This window comes from Marmota marmota, unplaced genomic scaffold (genome assembly GCF_001458135.2).
Source record: "Marmota marmota marmota unplaced genomic scaffold, marMar, whole genome shotgun sequence".
Lineage (NCBI taxonomy): Eukaryota > Metazoa > Chordata > Mammalia > Rodentia > Sciuridae > Marmota > Marmota marmota.
The window spans coordinates 7,050,407-7,069,817 of record NW_026000294.1 but is presented as its reverse complement, the minus strand read 5'-3'; the positions used below and the strand labels follow the sequence as shown (position 1 = coordinate 7,069,817).

General features: G+C 38.3%; 1 protein-coding gene and 1 long non-coding RNA gene across 5 annotated transcripts in view; one reads left to right on the top strand and one right to left on the bottom strand.

Moving 5' to 3' along the window:
* LOC125614423 overlaps positions 1-7,104 on the top strand; it is a 101,117-nt gene extending 94,013 nt beyond the window's left edge. Inside the window, exon 3 of the long non-coding RNA XR_007345011.1 lies at positions 6,942-7,104. This is a non-coding gene — a long non-coding RNA (uncharacterized LOC125614423). The remainder of the gene's footprint in view (positions 1-6,941) is intronic.
* Positions 1-16,160, bottom strand: part of Zc4h2 (zinc finger C4H2-type containing) — a 32,954-nt gene extending 16,794 nt beyond the window's left edge. The window contains exon 1 of one of the 4 annotated variants that reach the window (XM_015501668.2): positions 15,952-16,160. In XM_015501668.2, the coding sequence (XP_015357154.1) occupies positions 15,952-16,004 (53 nt within the window). In that variant the 5' untranslated portion in view covers positions 16,005-16,160. Of the gene's footprint in view, positions 1-12,893; positions 13,635-13,998; positions 14,128-15,951 lie in introns of those variants that run through there. The other 3 variants (XM_015501667.2, XM_048797154.1, XM_048797155.1) reach the window with 3 other exon arrangements.
* Between the last annotated feature and the right edge of the window lie 3,251 nt (positions 16,161-19,411).

Sequence of the window (19,411 nt, the reverse complement as noted above, 5' to 3'; positions counted from 1 at the left end):
GGGAAATTTCATGGAAATGGAAGGAGACCCTCAGGGTTATACAAAAGTACATACAAGAGGAAGTGAGGGGAAAGGGAAAAATAATACAAGGGGGAGAAATGAATGACAGTAGAGGGGGTAGAGAGAGAAGAGGGGAGGGGAGGGGGGATAGTAGAGGATAGGAAAGGCAGCAGAACACAACAGACACTAGTATGGCAAAATGTAAAACAATGGATGTGTAACTGATGTAATTCTGCAATCTGTATATGGGGTAAAAATGGGAGTTCATAACCCACTTGAATCAAAGTGTGAAATATGATATATCAAGAAATTTGTAATGTTTTGAACAACCAACAATAAAAAATTTAAAAAAAAATAAAAAATAAACCTAAAAAAATAATAATAATAAAAAAAAGAATTGGTTCAAATTATATATGTTATGCAATTTACATATACACAGCTGTTCATAGTTGTTATCATTTGTTGTCTGTGGGATCTGTATGGATAACCCTCTGCTTCATTCTTGTTAGTGTTGCAACAGGTTTTTGGATTTCTAAGATTTTGTTTCATTGATTTCTTTTATTTTTATGTTTTCAATTTCATTGATTTTGATTCTTTATGTACTTTTTTCTGCTTGCCTTGGTCTTATTTTTCTCTTCTTTTTCAGTCTGTAGCGGTGGGAGCTTAGATTATCAATTCAAGGAATTTCCTCTGTTCTAACGTAAACATTTAGTATTACAAACTTCCCTTTCCCTAATGTTTTTTCTGTATCCCACAAATTTTGATGTATTTTCAGTTTCACTCAGTTCAAAGTGTTTTTATTTTTCCTGAGTCTTTGTCTTTGTAATGTATATTATTTCGATGTATGTGGCTTAGAATCCAAATGCATGTCAACTTTCCTGGTATTTTTCTATGATTTATTGGATTCTAGTTTGATTTCATTAATGTCAGAGAACATCCTATATTTCAATTCTATTAAGTTTGTTGGGTTTTATATCCCAAGCTATGATCTATTTTGGTGTATTGTATATGGGCATTTAAAAAGAATGTGCATTCTATTGTGGTTAAGTGAAGTGTTCTACAAATGTCAATTAGATCCTGTTGGTTGATGGTGATTTGGAGTTCCATATTATCGCTGGTTTCTGGCAGTTCTATCAAATGTTGATAGAGGTGTGTAGAAGACTCCAACTATAATTATATATCTAATTCTTCTTTTAGTTCTTTGATGGTTTGGATATGAGGTGCCCCCCCCCCTCAAAGATCCTGTGGTAGTACAGAAATATTCAGAAATAAAATGATTGGATTATGAGAGCTGTGACCTAATTAGGCTATCCTAGTTTGACAAGACTTACTGAATGGTAAAGTTAGGCTGTTAGGCCAGTAGGGTGTGGCTGGAATAAGTGGCAGTGTGCCCAGGAGGGGTCCATCTTCCCTGAGGCCATTTCCTCCTTCTCTCTCTCCTTACTCACTGCCATTAAAGGAGAAGTCCTCCACCAAGCCCTTCTGCCAAGATGTGCTGCCCCACTTTAGGCCCAGAGCAATGGAATTGGCCCACCATGGATTGGAACTCTGGAACTACCAAAATAAACATTTGCCCCCACTAAGTTTTTCTTATTGGGTATTTTGATCACATTGATGCAAAGCTGACTAAAATAAGTTCTATCAACCTTTAATTCACATAGTTTACAGACCTGTTGTTTGATATATGCATATTTAGGATTGATGTGTCTTCTTGGAGGATTGCCACTTTTGTTATTATGTAATATCCCTCTCTCTACCTAGTAATTTTCTTTTATATGAAGGTTACTTTACCTTGTATCAGTATATATTCCCACTTTTTTTCTTTGAATAATGTGTCTATAGTATATATTCATCTATTCCTTAATTCACCAAATATAAATATTAGTTAAGAGGTAGATCTCATATTCAGTGCTTTTACCAAAATAAAATAAAATAAAGATAAAATAAAATGTATATAGGAAAATGCAGATCAAGAAGGAGGGCTCTATATATATGAAAAATTAATTGCAAAAATGTTCAGAATTTGATAAAATAAGTTCAATAAGTGGCAAGCATGGGAAACATTTAAAAAACTACACAAACTTATATAACAATCAAATCACTTAAACCAGTGACAAAGAATAAGACTTAAAATAAGCCAGAAGAAGAAAAAAAAGCATATCACATACAGAGATAAAAAGAATGATTGAAGCAACATGACAATGGTATATTATAGTTATACATAATAGTGTATTATGTATATTAGCGTATTATAGTTATACATAATAATGGGGTTCATTCTGACATATCATACATGCTTAGAATATAATCTGCTCCACTTCAGTCCCTACGACTTCCTACTTCCCTCCCCTCTCCCCCTTCTACTGTACTGGACTTTCTTCTACTCATTTATACTTTTTAAAAATTAGTTCTTTATAGACATACATAAATGTGAAATTCACTGTGATATATTCATATATGTATATAGCATAGTTTGCTCAAATTCATTCCAAAGATCCTCTCTTTCCATCCCCTCTGCTTCCCCTTCAATCCCTTTCCTCTGCTATACTCATTTCCCTTCTATTTTCATAGATTCCCACACCCTCTTTTTCTCCCTTATTTTGGTCTAGCTTCTACATGAGAATAAACATTCAACCCTTGACTGAGTCTGGCTTATTTCACTTAGCATGATATTCTCCAGTTCCATCCATTTACCTGCAAATGCCATAATTCATTTTTTCTTTATGGCTGAGTATATCTCCATTGTGTATAAAATCACATTTTCTTTATCCATTCATCTTTTGAATGGCACCTAGTTTGTTCCCATAACTTGGCTATTATGAGTTACACTGCTATAAATACCAATGTGAGTGTATCACAGGCTGATTTTACTTCTTTTGGATAAATAGGAGTTGGAGAGCTAGCTCACATGGTGGTTTCATTCCTAGTCTTTTGAGGAATCTCCATACTGCTTTCCAAAGTGGTTGTACTAATTTGCAGTCCTACCAGCAATGTACAAGTGTACCTTTTCTCTGCATCCTTGACAGCATCTATTATTATTTGTATTATTGATAAGTATCATTCTTACTGGAAAAATCTCAGTGTAGTTTTGATTTACATTTCCCTGATTGCTAGGGATGTTGAACACTTTTTTATATATGTGTGGCCCATTTGTGTTTCTTCTTTTGAGAAGTGTCTTTTCAGTTTCTTGCTCATTTATTAATTAGGTTATTTTTTTCTTTTGGTGTTAAGTTTGTAAGTTCTTTATATATTCTGGATATTAACCCCCTATTGAAGAGCAGCTGGAAAAGATTTTCTCCCATTCTGCAGGCTCTCTTTTTATGTGCTTAATTGATTACTTTTATGTGCAGAAACTTTTTAATTTGATGCAGTCCACTTGTTGATACTAGGTTTTATTTCTTGTGCTTTAGGAGTCTTGTTAAGGAAGTTTGTGCCTGCACCAATATGTTGGTGTGTTGAACCTCCTTTCTTCTAGCAGTGCAAAGTTTCTGGTCTACTTCTTAAGTTTTCTGATCCTCTGAGTTGGCTTTTGTGCAGGGTGAGAGATAGGGACCTAGTTTCATTCATCTACATATGGATACCAATTTTTCCCAGCATCATTTCTATTTACACAGTCCCTGACAATATAAAATTATTTTTTCCAGTGAAAATAAATTTGAAAAGCAATGGTAAAATGAGAAACTTTCAGATGCAGAAAGGCTAAAATGCTACATCATCAGCAAATCTGGACTTGAAGAAATGTTAAAGGAAGTCCTTCAAGCAGAAGCAAAATTATAGCAGAGGGGAAAATGTTATCTATTCAAAAGAACAAAGAACAATGAAAATGGTTACTTCAGAGAAAATATGATAAAACTGCAAAAAATGACAATTAAGTGTTTAAACAAGAAAGTGTAACAATCTGCATGATTGCAGAATGGGAAAAATATGTTTCAATGTTGTTGAGTTTCTTTTTAAAAAAAAATGTTTATTTTTAGGTGTAGATGGACACAACACAATGCCTTTATCTTTATGTGGTGCTGAGGATTGAACCCAGGTCCCGCCCCTGCGAGGGAAGTGCTCTACCGCTAAGCCACAATCCCAGCCCTGTTGCTGAGTTTCTTACACTGAATTTACAGTAAAATAAGTTCAGTTGCAGGTAAACTAGGATAAGTACACATACTATAAAATATAAAGCAACCACTAAAATACAATAAGCCAAAAAAGATATAAAAATGGATTCACAAAAATGTAATGTGGTAACTTGGATTAGATGCTGGAATAGAAATGGGACCCTATTTGGTTTCACACTGACAAAATTCAACATATTATTATATAGATACAATGAAATCCTATTAAAATCACAGTATATTTTCTACAGAATTTGATAAGTAGATTCTAAAATTCATACAGTAATACAAAGGGCCTAAAATAACCAAAATTAACACTTAAAAATTATAACAAAGTTGGAAAATATTTACTATCTGAATTCAGGAATCATTATTAAGGAACAGTAATCAAAACAGCTAAGTATTGGCAAGAAAGACTGACAAGTAGATCAATGGAGAATACAAATAATTCAGAAATAACCCCACATATATGTAGATGACTGATTTTTTACAACAGTACAAAGGCAATCCTGTAGAGAAAGGGATAGTCTTTTGAACAAATGGTCCTGAAACAACTGAACATGTTTATGAAAAAAAAATACTTCAAAGCACTTCAAAGTGTGTGTGTGCATGCACACACACACATACAGAGAGAGAGAGAGAGAGAGACAGACCGACCGACCAATCTTAGTGTGGAATTTTCAAGAAGAAAACATAGGAGAAAATGTGACTAAGGGTTAGGCAAAGAACCATTTTATATGGCACATAACAATTCAAAGGTGAAATATTAATGAATTAGATTTATTTTCTAACATTAAAACCTTCAACAATTCAAAAGACACTGTTAAGCAAATGAAAAGTCAAGTCAACGTTTGGGAGAATATCTTTCGAAAGCAAATGACTGATGAGGGACCTGTATCCATATAATATAAAAAATACTTAAAACTCACAATCAGTAAACAAATAATTCTACTGAAAACTGGGCAAAAGTTTTTAATATACACAATTCTCCTGAGAAGAGGCAAATAAACCCATAAAGAGAAACTAAAAAAAATGAGTCATTAGAAAAAGGCAAGTTAAAACTACAATGAGGCTGGGGTTGTGGCCCAGTGGTAGAGTGCTTGCCTGACACGTGTGAGGCACTGGGTTCAATTCTCAGCACCACATATAAACAAATAAAATAAATGTCCATTGACAAAAAAATAAAAACAAAACAAAAAAACTACAATGAGATACTACTTCACATCATTAGAAATTTAGAATGGCTATAATGCCGCCTCCTCCTCCTTCTTCCTCCTCCTCCTCCTCCTCTTCCTCCTTCTCCTCCCCCTTCTCCTTCTCCCCCTCCCCCTCCCCCTCCTCCTTCTTCCCTCCCTCTTCCTCTCCCTCCCCAACCCCTCCTCCTTCTTCTTCTTCTTAATTTTTTGTTGTACTAGGGATTGCTCTCAGGGACCTGAACTGCTGAGAAACAACCCTAGCCATTTAATTTTTTTTTTTAATTCTGAGAGAGGTTCTTACTCACTTGCTTAGGAAACTACTGAGTTGGTGAGGCTAGCCTCAAACTTGAAATGCTCCTGCCTCAGCCTTCCAGGTAGCTAGGATTACAGGTGGGCAGCACCAAGCCCTGCTATAATGTCTTTATTAGACATAATAAAACATATTGTTGAGAATACAGAGTAACTGGAAACCTTATATACTGCTTTTGGAGATGAAAGTTGGGACAATCAGTTTGGAAAAGACCTTTTTAGGAATCTTAAAAAGGAGAATGAAAGAAAGGAGAAAGGAGGGAGGATAAGAAAAGGAAAGACAATGGAATGAATCTGACATTCATATATGTACATATATGAATACACCACAGTGAATATCACTATCATGTATATCCACAGGAAATCATTTTAAAAAATAAATAAAAATAACTATGAGTAAATGGCAGAAAGACAGATAGAAAGAAGGGAATAGGGGGTAAGTAAAGAGAAGGGGAAGGAGAAGTTCTAGGGGTACAAATTAGAATAAGAAAGATATATTCCATGATTATATAATTATATCAAAATGGACTCAACTGTCATGTATAATTAAAAAGAACCAATAAAAATGAAAATGAATATTAAGAAGTTATAGATGCAATTGTCATATGAAACAGAAATTTTACTCCTGGAAATATAAATAGGAGAAATGAAAACATGTTTTCACAAGAGGTTTGTATACATATGTTCACAGTAACATTATTCACAAAGGCCAAAAAAGGTGGAAATAAATGTTCATCAACTGGTAAGTAAACAACCAGAATATAGTATATTCGTGCATTGAGATTATAGTCACTAAATAAAAAGGAAAAGTTTACTGATATGTGCTGTAATGTGGATAAATCTCAAAAACTATATATTTTAAGTGATTGAAGGGAGGAGCAAATGATCACATTTGTAAAACTTAGCTCAGATGCAATGTTCACAAAAGAAAAACCCATATATACATGAATACATTACTTGTTTCCTGGGGCTCAGAAGCTAGACAAAAGAGGTCTCTTTCCTTGCTACCTTGTTTGTAGTACTGGGGATAGAACTCAGAGTCTCAGACATGCTAGGCCAGTGCTCTAACACTGAACCATAACCACAGGCAAAAAGAGCTCAGTTAGCACTGATAGAAATGTTCTAAAACTGCATTTTAGGAATGATTTCTCAGTTCTTTACATTTACTAAAAAATCATTAAATTGGATATTTAAAATAGATAGTTTCTGTGGTTTGTAAATTATGACTCAATAAATACCCACAGTGGCTTTGTCCTGCATGCAGAATTAAACCCACAACTCCTTATGAACACAAAATCTAATCTCTTTCTGTTCTGTTCATGTTTTTCAGGAAAATAAGTGATTTGTTCAAAAGGCATGTTCAGAAGAAACAAACAAATTCTAAAATCTGCTGAAGGAGATACACACAAGGAACAGAAAGAAGAAAAAGGAAAAAGAGAGAAAGAAAAAGAAACACAGAGAGAATGTAAAGAAAAAAAGAAACAAAGAGAGAATTTTTCCCTTGAGGTTCTTTGCATTTCCTATGCTCTTTCAACATAGTATTTTATGCTCAAACTTCCCTACTCTGACAAGCAACTGGGCAGTTTGAGCAATGATTAAATCTGAATCAAAGTGTTGTGATTCTCAGATTTACAGAGAGAGCTTCATGCCATCTTCTCCTTAGATACACAAAAATACTAGTTTCAATTCCTTTACAACTTTCATCAGTCAAGCAGACAAACACTGTATAAAGCAAGCACTGTTCTGGTTCCTGTGCGTTCATGATGAGAAGACCCCTTACTTCAAATAAATAATTGAGGACAAATATATAAATAGTACATACAAATCAAAACTATTATGGATGAAGTAGAAATGGGACCCCCAGAGTCATTATACTCACTTTAAGTTCACCCCACCTGATTCTACCAGAGTGGTCTAAGATGAATCTCCCTGGAACCCACGGGGCTCCTCACAACATTATTTCAAAGAAACAAATTAAATAAATCCTCTTCATACTAGAGAAAATGAACAAAGTCCACAAATGGGAAAGGAACTATCAAAAGCTACACAGCCACCATCCTCGGGTCCTCTGCAATTTGAAATGAAGATAATTATATACACAAGAAACTTCTAAAGACTGGCAGCATGCCATCTTTCTCTTTTGAACATCCATATCACTTATCACATTGTTTTGGCCATAAGTGGACAGGAACAATTAATTACATTTGGAATGATAATAAGTGAGAACAAATAGATGGTAAAACTAGAGAACTGATTACAACATCAATAGCTGCAGAGAAGGAAGACAAGTAGGTCTGAAAGGGAGAAGTAAACTTTAGGGAAGATTTCATTTATTTTGTTAGAATTTATTAAGAAGCCATTAGTGCTAGGAACTGGAAAGGAATCTAGTCTTCATAAAGGCTAGATAATTTAATAAAAACACTTAATAATAATGCCTATTATATTTGTGGAGCCTAATATGTTCTAGCAACTGTGCTGGCACTTTATAGGCTAAGAAATTTAATTCTCATCATACCAATACAAGCAGTATGGTCAATTTCATTTGTACAGATTAAGAATTTGAGATTGAAAGGAATAAAGTGACTTACCTAAGACTAAAAATTTAAGAAGTAAAAGACACAGTGCTGTAAGCCTGATCACCTTCCATCACACCTAGGATTTTCATCATATGATGGATTTAAAGTTAATGAAAACAAGCCAACAGGGTGAATTCTTATCCTAGTTCAGCCACACATTTTAGGGTGAAATAGGACACATCATGGAACTGTGTTGAACACTGAAATGGGATTCCTGAGCTTCTCCTGAGCCACTGCCTCTCCAAGCACTAGCCAAGACAAAAACATTCACCTGGTTACTTTCTTCCCAATGACTCCTTGCTGGCTATCACAGAGGAGGAAAGAAGAGGGGCTAGGGATATGGATCATCATTCCTGGGACAAACTTGGCAGGCTCACCTGTGACCCAGCTTCATAGGTGACTCAGCACCAATGCTCACTCAAAAAGCAGGGCAGCAGAGCTGGGACTTACTGCATTTGACAAAGGAATGATCAGTGAATAGACACTGGCTAGTGGAAGGGGATGGAGAGTTTCCTGTGTATACTGATGAGTAAAGGACATGGTGAGAAGTGGACAGATCCAGATTATATTGTGGAGGTGCAACTCACCAGGCCTTATGAATGCAGTGGTTTTCCAAGGATGGTTGCTCCAGCAGCACCAGTAGCATTGCCTAGGATCTTGTTAGAAATGTGAATTCTCAGGCCCCACCCCAGAGTTGCTGAACCAGAGACCCTGGATTGGGGCCCAGCAATCTATAATTTAAAGGCCCTCCAGGTGTAACCCGAATCATGATCAAGTTTGATCCTACTGTGCTAATGATTGGTCTGGAGTTGAGAATTCTGTTGGGCCTGTTGGAGATACCAGTGTCACATGCAGTGTGCTAGGTTAACTGGGCAGTGGAATATGTGAGTCTGGAACTAGGGATAGATCAGATCTGTTGACTTTCTTTGGAGGATCATTCAGATCAGGTGCTATTCATCCAAAGTGGCAAAACTCCACAGACTAGCATAGTCCTGTGTTGGCCCAGGATAAGTGCTCTGTAAATGCCACTGAGTCAGCCTATCCTGCTGCCTCCAGGAATGTGAGATCATTGCTTAAGGAACAAGTGTTCTTTCGGTTAATATTTATTTGCTCATCTGAGAAAACCGCTGCTGTGGGAAAACAGGTTTCATAATGTAGTCCACTTGAAGATTTTATACAGCTCAATACCAATGCTAACTCCTTTCCATGCTTTCTGCTGAGGTCAGCATTGTTTGGCTTAACTTACCCATCCCCAAGTCCCAGAGCTCCCAGCTGTCCTGTGCCTTGCTCCTGACTAGGCACAGCCCCAGTGTCACTTCTGAAGCCCACTCTCAGAGGAGCCTGCTGAGCCTGCCAGAGTGCTGGCTGAGGAGGAAAAAGGAGGACAGAAGGGAGGAAAGGACAAAGGGAGGAAGGAAGGGTGGAAAGGACTGAGACACATGACAAAACTGTAAAGTAAGATGGGTTAATGTGAGTGCTAGAATAAATATTCCCATAGAGCATGCAGGGCTGGGGGAGCCTGATTCATTTGCTCTGGGGACTTTGAGAAAGTTTGAGAGAAGTGGCATTTCCTTTGGGAATTTCTTGAAATGTGAGTAGGATTTACAGAAATATGAGTAGGATTTACAGATTCAGAATGTGGAATGAGGCATCTACACAGGAAGAACCCTAGAGGAATGGAAGTTCATGAATTAGGAACTTCTCCATGGTTAAAGGACAGAGTGAAGGAAAGGATTAGTATCAGGTAAGTGGAAATGAAGAATCTAGATGTGATTTGTGGGGCAGAGTCTTGAGTGCCATGGTAAAGCTGATGGACAAATGTTTGTCCAAAAGATAAAGACTAAGAAATGACCTGAGTGAGAAATGAAGTTCACATCATTACCTCACACACAAACACACACACACAAAACTATAACAAAATCTTTCCCATTATATGCCCACCAACTCTTATGTTGATAATCTCCATCTTATTTTTAAAAATAAAGTTTAATAGTACTATAAGCAACTGACTTACTTTGACTTAAAGCTAACCATGTGCAATGGCCTGTATTTTCAAAAAGACCACTATGAACAATGGGAAGACAGTAGGGTATTTGAGGAACAAATGATCTGCATGCTTTAGCAAGGGAGTCCTCACAGCAATGTGGATAGCATTAAATATAGGGGATAGACTGGGGATATGGAAATAATTTTATAGGTCCAAATGTATACAACATTACAAATTTCCATCTGATTAAGGCCTGAAATAGGACAGTAAGTGTGGAGTTGGAAAGTAGGGCTTGAATTTGAGTAAGATGTTGAAGGTAGAAACAGTAGGACTTGCTAAATGATTGGAGGCCAGTCAGAAAACAGGCAGAGGAGTCAATGTTGACTTTCAGATATCAATACAAGGTAATTGTTCAGAGAATGGTGGCATTAATTTACAATTTTAGGGGCAGGAGCTGGATTGCACTGGGGCAGCATAAAGAAATAAGAGTTGGCCATACTGAGCTAAATCCAGGTAGTCAAGCCAAGTGGGCTATGGGATGTATAGGGCTGAAGCTTAGAAAATGGTGGTATATAAAGACTGGAGATTTAAGAAACAATATTTAAAATCATGGGAATATAAAAGTTTTCCCCAGGAGAATGTCTAGAGTGAGATAAGAGATGGACATCCCAGGGCAGAAACACACATCCAGGAGCATATTTTAAACAGATCAACATGTACTTCCAAAATGAGATTTTTCTTTTCAAATGAGGAATTCTTGCAGCATATGAATATGTATGTATCTGTACATGGATTTGTGCAACATGCACTATATATGGCATGAACATGTTGATGCAATGTTGGTTTGTGCATGGGAAGCTGGTCTAGGCTCTCGTTTAAGTTATGGTGGCTACACTCAGTTTCTCAGGCTCATTACTGATCTCCTTTTCCCTCTTTTTAATCCACCTTCTGTTTCTTCAAATCTTTTTTTTTTTCCTTCTCCACAAATCCACATGCTCCTGCCTTACAACTTAAAAGCCCAAGGAATAGATGGAGAAGGCCTGAGGTCTGAAGCATAGTGTTGGAGTAGGATTGTGCTAGGCTTGGCACATGGTCAGAGCAGGAGCAGGGAATGGGCTTAGATGAAAGAATCCATTCCTGAGGCTGTTCCCAATGCAAATTCTGCCATTGGTGTGTGTGAGTTCTGGGTATGTTTCTGGGTCTCTGTGTGTGGAAAGGCTCTGAGTATGAATTCCTTAGGTGGTGATGCCATCATTATCACTGCTTCAGCCCCAAGAATATTCCATTTTTAACAGAAACAGGCTGCTTTGCTTATAAATTAAGAAATTTGGGATAATGGTAATTATAATTTAGAGTAGTTGAAGAACCATGAGCCATGAGTAATCAGATTATCAGCATTTGTAAGAGTATTAAATGTCATTAAAATGTGTGCCATGTGAATAGGATACACTTTTTTCCATAGCTGTGTCACCATAGATTGGTTGCCTAATTTCTTGTAAATCTCAGTTCCTTGTGTATAAAATTGGAATAATAATTCTCAGCACAGATTTCCATTGGGAAGGTTGAAGATTAAATGAGCTTTTAAAAGAGCTTTTAAAATATTATGTTCTCAGCAAATATTTGTTCCTTTTCCTAGTTCTTTCTGGCTGCTTCCTTTGCTGTTTCCTTCTGCCTCTCATATGTGTTTGTCTATGGACATCAAGTGTATATTTGTAATACTTTCTGCATTCTAAATTCATAAACCAGATTTAAATGCTGTATGTTAATGTAAAATTGCCAAAACAATTTATTTTAAGTCATTTTTGAAACATATAATTTTGCATTCATATCTCCTTGGTTGATTAACCCTTTTTCATTATGCAGTGTCCCTACCTCTCTCTGGGATTTTTTTTTTTTTTACTCTGGTATCTGTTTTCTTTGATAATAAGTAAACCACTTTTGCTTTCTTTTGATTAATTCTTTCATGGTATCTTTTCCCATACTTTTAATCTCAGCTACTTATATCTTTATTTTTTAAGTGAGTTGGTTAAATGACATCATAAAATTAATTATGTTTTTCTTAAATCCTCTCTGCCAATCTCTACTTTAATTGGTCTATTTACATTATTTTTATTTACCATAATTATTGAGATGTTAAACTAAATCCGCCTTTTTATTTTTGTATTGTTTGTTTTCTCTCTTCTTTGTTTCTCAGTTTCCTTTCTTCTGCCTTCCTTCAGTAAATTACACTTTTTTCAGAATCCCATTAAGATTTATTTTTTTAAAAGAGAGAGAGAGAGAATTTTTTAATATTTATTTTTCAGTTTTTGGTGGACACAACATCTTTTTTTATTTTATTTTTATGTGGTGCTGAGGATCCAGCCCAGTGCCCCGCACATGCCAGGCGAGGGCTCTACCGCTTGAGCCACATCCCCAGCCCCAAAGATTTATTTTTAATGTTTTTATTTTCATCTTTTTATATAGGTTTTTAGTGTTATGATCTCAGTACTACATTATATATACAAAATTTATCACCATCTTCTGACATCATCATTTTATCAGCCTTAGTGAAGTACAGAAAGCTTCTCTCCTTTTTCTTTCTTTTCATGCACCCATTTATAAATGTCATACATATTTCATCTACATACATGAAATCCCATTAGATAAATTTTAAATTACCTTTCAATCATAAAAATTATTAAGAAATTTGAAAAGAAAAAGGGAATTATGCCATATTTACCTATGTTTTTGCTTACAGCATTTGTTCTTCCTTCCTTGGATCCTTCTTTTTTCTGTTTTGCAAACTTTTGTCCATTTTCAGGATAGATATGCTGATAAATTCCCCCAATTGTCCTTCATCTGAGAATGTCTTGATTATGCCTTCATTCAAAAAATATTATCACTAGTCATAAAGTTCTGGGTTAACATTTCTTTTTCTTCAACACTTGAAAAATATGCCACTTGCTGCTAGGATCTTATCAGTTTCTGATCAGAAATCTGTCATTCTATTTTTTTTCTTGTAGGTATAGGTAAGGTATTGGTTCTCTTAAGACTGTCTTCCCTTCAAGAGTTTTTCCTTTTTCTTCTTTTTCAGAAGGTTGGTTACAGCACATCTTAGAATGGATTTCTTTTTGTTGATTCTATTTGTGTTTAATCCCCTTTGTGAATTTGTAAGTCATTTCACACAATTTTGGAAATTTTAGCCATTTTTCTTCAAGTTCTTTACCAATCCTTTTCTCCTTTCCTACTGGGAATCTGTTGGTATCAATGTTAAAGTTTCTGTGATAGTCTTGCAGACACTTCTATTGTTTCATGTTTAAGCTAATATTTTTCCTCTCTTCTCCAAAACCTTGCTATGGAGACCACCCATTGAGTTTTTAGAGCCTTGTTATATTTTTCAATTCTAATATTTTTTGCTGCTTCTTTATTTTATTTTCTTGTTGTTGAGACTTTCTACATATTTGTTGTAATTTTCTTTTTTATCATTTATTTCAAGTATGTTGTAGTTGCATATTGCAACATTTTTATGATCTATATTTTAAAACCCTTTTCAACAAGGAGCAGTGGTGCACACCTGTAATCTCAGTGGCTCAGGAGGCTGAGGCAGGAGGATCATGAGTTCAAAGCCAGCCTCAGCAAAAGTGAGGCACTAGCAACTCAGTGAAACCCTGTCTCTAAATAAAATACAAAATAGGACTGGGGATGTGGCTCAGTGGTCAGGTGCCCCTGAGTTCCATCCCTGGCACCCCTCCCAAAATAAATACATAAATATTCTCATTCAAGTTGCCATGTTGGTATGGTAAGTGGTTTTTCATTAAAAGTTGGACAATATGGGTCTTACTTACATCTTTTGTCTCAGCAGGCTTCCTCTGATATCCCCTTCATGGAAGTTCAACAGAAGTCCAGTTTCTCCATTAGGTCTCTTTTGACTTCCAGGGTGAATCATCTTTGTTAATGCTGGTTAGTGGCAGGAGTTCAGCCTTCTCTCTAAATCTCTGTTGATCCCATCCCAACTGGTTAGAGGAAAACCTCCTAGATAGCACTTGAGGGTAGAAATCATGGCTCCCCAGGTGTTCTCCCTTGGGTGTGGTCTGTTTTCATTGGGGATGAAAGTCCTTGTTGTGGTATGGTCCTTCTCTGGGGATGAGATAGTCTTCTTTTAAAGCCCAGTGAGAGTAGACAACCTGGTTTTCCATTTGCAAGCCCAGACATCTTATTAGCTGCATTGTTATGACAGTTAGCATTCTCCTGCAACAATGACTCTCCCTCCCTACCAACTGATGCTTTTGTAGAAAAATAAATTCCCTCCACCTTCCCAGTCCTTCTGTGGGAGATAGTGGACAAAACAGGGCCTCTCTGTAGGCAGACTTTAGTTCCTGTCAAAATATGGCATTTTCAAGGAGCATGGTGTGGAAGGATCCCAAGTTTGAGGCCAGCCTGGGCAACTAAGCAATACCCTGTCTCAAAGTATAAAAAGAGCTGGGGATATAGTTCTGTAGTAGAGTGCTTGCCTTAGGATATGTGAAGATCTGGGTTCAATTCCCAATATCACAAACCAAAATGTGGCATTTTCAAGCTGTGTGGCTCTGGGATATTCAAATTCTCTGAGCCTCCATTTTCCAGCTCTAAAGGAGGAGTACAAAGATCAGAGGATTTGCAGAAATGAATGAAAGTAGGTCAGAGTGTATGGCACATCAGGATCTCAATAAATAATAATTTTCTTCCTTCCCCTCCCCTGCAGAAGGAGAGATGCAACTTCTTCAGAGGAAGAAGGATGTACAGATCTCACTAGGCATTCCCAGGGTTAAATCTCATGGTCGTATTTCTTAAAGAGACTCACTTAACATCCTCCACCCATTTTCACTGAAAACCACGCCACAGAAACACGGAGACAACCCAACCTAAGTCACCCTCAGAGAGTGGAAGTCAAAGTAGGGGCTAAGGCAGTGCAGGGAAGACAAAAGAAAGCATAATGCTGGCCCACACAGTCAGCCCACCAGGCACAGTTATGTTCCCAGCAAGGACAACATCATCGCCTTGACAAAGCTGCTCCAGGAGTAACTGGGATGGTGGACTTTCGCAACTCCCACTTTGCCACCCACCCTTCTCCTCTAGCTTCTCAGAGCGGCTGTCGTCATCTCAGTGTGGTGACTCCATCCTCAATCCCATAGCTCCCATCCCCCAACTGAGGCGGGATAGAAAGAAAGTGGCAACTAAGTAAAATGAAAACCAGTGCGCGCCATCCTCCCAGTCCCCACCCGCTAGGATTCCACTGCACCCTCAGTCCTCTGGCCACCAGCAGCCGCCACTAGCTTTGACGCGGTAGACTCAGCTATCAAAGGCTTTCCTGAGCTCCAGGTCCTGAAGTTAAACCGGAGACCGGGGAAAGAAAATCTCAACAAAGCAGCAAGACGCCAAAGACACCTTAAAGTCAACAAGTACTTTTAAATAATGCGTCTGTAAATGCCAACCCTGACCCCCAGCCCAGGAAAAATAAAGCTGTCTTGGGACCAGCCTCTAGTGTCTCCATCTGTGCTTTCTCAGTCACAACTGGCAAGGGCGCTCCCTTCCTTTCTCTCCCTCTGTTTCTACTACTCTTGGTTCCAAATATCCCCAGACCCCGCTCTCTGAACCTCACCTTACCTGTGGCGAATGCGCCCCTTTCCAGATCCCCTCTGCAAGTAGTCCAACAATAGATACTTTCCATAGGTAAAGCCCTCTCCCTTAGCGAGGGATTGGGGCGGGGAGAGGGGGATCTCAAGGAGGGTGGAGCAGGGAATGCTGTTCGTGCTACTTACCTAATCTCTTTAATGCTTTCCAATTTGCACATGATTTCTTGTTCATCTGCCATGCTTTTCACTCTCAATTTCACGTCCCGAGAAACCTACAAATACACCAGCCAAGGGATACAATGGATACAATGTAGCCACCTCCTCGGGGCTTGGGGCTCTGAGTCTGTGCGGTAGGGGCTTGGAGAAGGGCTGGGAGCTGTAGTCCGCAGCTCCAGGGCCAACCAGGCATCCCAGGGGCTTGCAGAACTACAACTCCCAGAAGGCCAAGCGACTAATGCCTGTTTCTCTTCCTGCAGCCGCACTTTAAATCAGTTTGTCACCGATAATTATGTCAAAGGTTGTGAGAAGTGCAAGAGTATGGGGTTACCCTGTGCGGAAGAATGGGGTTAAAATTACCAAAAGCAACTAGAAAGATAAGAAATACACCCATTCGCACCCCCTCGAGGGACCCTCTTGCTTTAGCTATTGGCAAAAGGTTACCAGGACTCGCTAATTACTCAAGCCTTGGTCTAGGAGAGAAATCCTGCAGGGGAATTAGAGGTCAAGTGCTTTAGTTGCTGCCAGGAGACTAGTGGCTTTGGTATTCAAATGGAAGTGGATCAGAGGTGGGAAAAGGAGGAACTGAGGAGGGGTTGATACAAAAACTGGGATATATTGGGGTTGGGGAGAGACGTTTTTCCTTCCAGCTGCCAGTTCATTCAATGATTACTGAGCTCAGACTGTCAATTGTAAGTCAATGAAGAATGTACTGAAGGGAGGCACTGGGATAGGCAAAGATAAAAGCAGGTCCTTGCCTTTGAGAATCAGGAGAGACTGAAAAGTAACCCATTAATTGCAGTACAGTAAGGTATCCTAATATATGGATAGATAGGTGTAAACTGTGAAGAGAAGATGTAAATAAGTCTCAAATGGTAACTAAGAATTTGCCAGACCCTAGAAAGGAATGGGCTTTCCAGGACAAGATACAACACATAAAGAAAGGACAAGTGGTTCAGGATGTCTGAAGCATAAGGTTCTTACATGGGGTGTGAAGGTGAGAAAGAGAAGTGGGAGACTAGAAGAGAGAGACTGGAGACAGTTTGTGAAATACTTTAAATATCAAACTAAAGAATTCTGACTTAATCCTGTAGGCACACATTCATCCAGTACACATTTATTAAGTGCTTATTGTGTGCCAAACAATGCAGAATTATATTGAAATATTTTTTTTGTTGTTGTTCTGGGGATTGAACTCAGGGCCTCGTGCATGCTTAGCATTCACTCTAGAATTGAGATACACTACCAGATTATTCTAAATTAAAATAATTTTAAAAGTACAGCAGTGATAAGGTTGGAGGGTTATATAGTGAGTTGACAGTGGAAGCAAGTTGGACAATGATTAGAAGAGTTGAGATCAGGCAAGAGGGAGTTAGTTACTGAAAGAACACAGCCCCAGAGAGCTGAGCTGTGCACAAAAGGTGGACTTTAATTCACAATTCCAACTAAAGAAACTAGTTGAAACTAAAGGAATTCCAACTCAATCTCTCTGATTGAGCCTCACCTTTTCTGAGTGCTGTGAGCAAGCTGTCATTAAGAGAGACCAAACACATTTGCATTTTTCCATAGTGTCAGAATTTATTGAATAACAATTCACAGGCCACACCACTTTCATGGGGTGGCAGTTCATTAAATATTTGTGAGTAATCTGGTAGTCAAAAGCTGGGCAGATGCAATGTTCTTTTATTCCACTCAAGTCACAAATCACACTTGTTCAGGGTGTAGAGCTGTCAAAGTGCAGGAACTCACTCTAGGTTTGTCATGGAAGACAGTTGCAGAGTGTAAGCTTGGTGAGTCAGCTTGAGATGTCAAATTGGAGTGGGCTGTGTGTGGTCATCACAAGCAGAAGAAACCACAATCAGCTGAATCCTGAGCATGGATTCAGAAGTTTTTCACTGTGACAATTTCCTTGGGCAAGGCTCACCTTGAGGAGTGACCAGGTGATGGAATCAGGGTGCTGCCCAGTGTCTAGTCTCAAGGTGCTCCTCCTTATATGGGCCTTGAGTAAGAATATTGTTTCATGCAGTAGCCTGGTATGTTCAAAGAGCTAATGGCTCTGGTTTTTCTGATATGAATTTGATATGCCCACCATACACATGCTTCTGATTAATTCAGTAAGTTCACAGGTAGACTTTTTTAAAATATTTTTTTTTACTTGTAGGTGGACATTGTAATGCCAGATTCATGGGACTCCAATAGACCTCCAGGAGCCGAATCCGATGCAATCACACAAGAGTCTTTATTGCAAGCTCGAGCCTGGACTCACAACCGTTTCCAATGCAGGGTCCCAGGGATTGAGTCCCGGCCCTTTGTCCAGTGAGATTTTATAGGTTTCTGGGGATACTCTATGCATCACAACATTACACAGCAAATCATTCCATACCATGGTAAAATCAAACAACAACTCTTAACATTGATTAGCACATTCACTGGTGGGAACAAGTTGGGTAGGGGTGATTGGTTAGTACAAGAGGGGGATTCCTTTGAAACATGGTTTAAGCCACGAGGGGTGTACTTGCTAAACTTCGTGGTTTCCCAACATGTTATCAACCACCATAAACTACTTGGGGGTCATCTGGCATCCCAGGTATTTTCCCTGTCTCATGCTGATTGGTGGCTGCTAGGGGGCTGCTATGTGTCCTCACCTAGCATAACTAAGTCAGAAACACCTGGCGCCACAGATCTCTCCTGTTACTTACAAACAACTCAGCAGGGCGGCTATCTGCCTAGAAAGGCTCTGTGGGTTTTTTCCAAGGATAAGGGTCACGCCCCCTTCCTTAGGACAGGCCTTGAGGTAGAAGCTGCTGTTATTTATTTATTTTCAAAAATGGGGTCACATCAGTTTCTCAGACGCAATACCTTTATTTTATTTATTTTTATATGGTGCTGAGGATCAAACCCAGTGCCTCATACATGCAAGGCAAGCACTCTGCCATTGAACCACAATCCCAACCCCTCCCAGGTAGACATTTTTATTACCACAGTTATCAATTTGTGACTTATGGTTGTACTAGGCAGATATTGGTTGTTTACTTGTATGAAAAAAGATGGAGGGTCATTCTACTTTGGCACTTAAATTCAAAATGAAGTTGCTTATGGCAAATTAGTGCTTTATAAAATGAAGTAACATGGTTTTAGTAACACAGGAGAACAGCTGTTCTATACATCATGGAGTAATGAATCTCAAGCCCTTCTAGATGTCCACATGATTTAAATCTTCTCCAGAGAAGGAACTGAAGAATTTCTCTTCTCTCTACTCCAGACTTCATAAGTTTCATAACAGGAAATTCTTCCTGGTATGGAGCCTAACATTTTTCTGAGAGTCTTGAAGGTCCTTATCCAGATGGCACTTAAGGATCATTGAACTGGTTGCTCACAATACCTGTGGGCCTGGATCCATAAATTGGCCCCACAATGTCCTATAATAGAA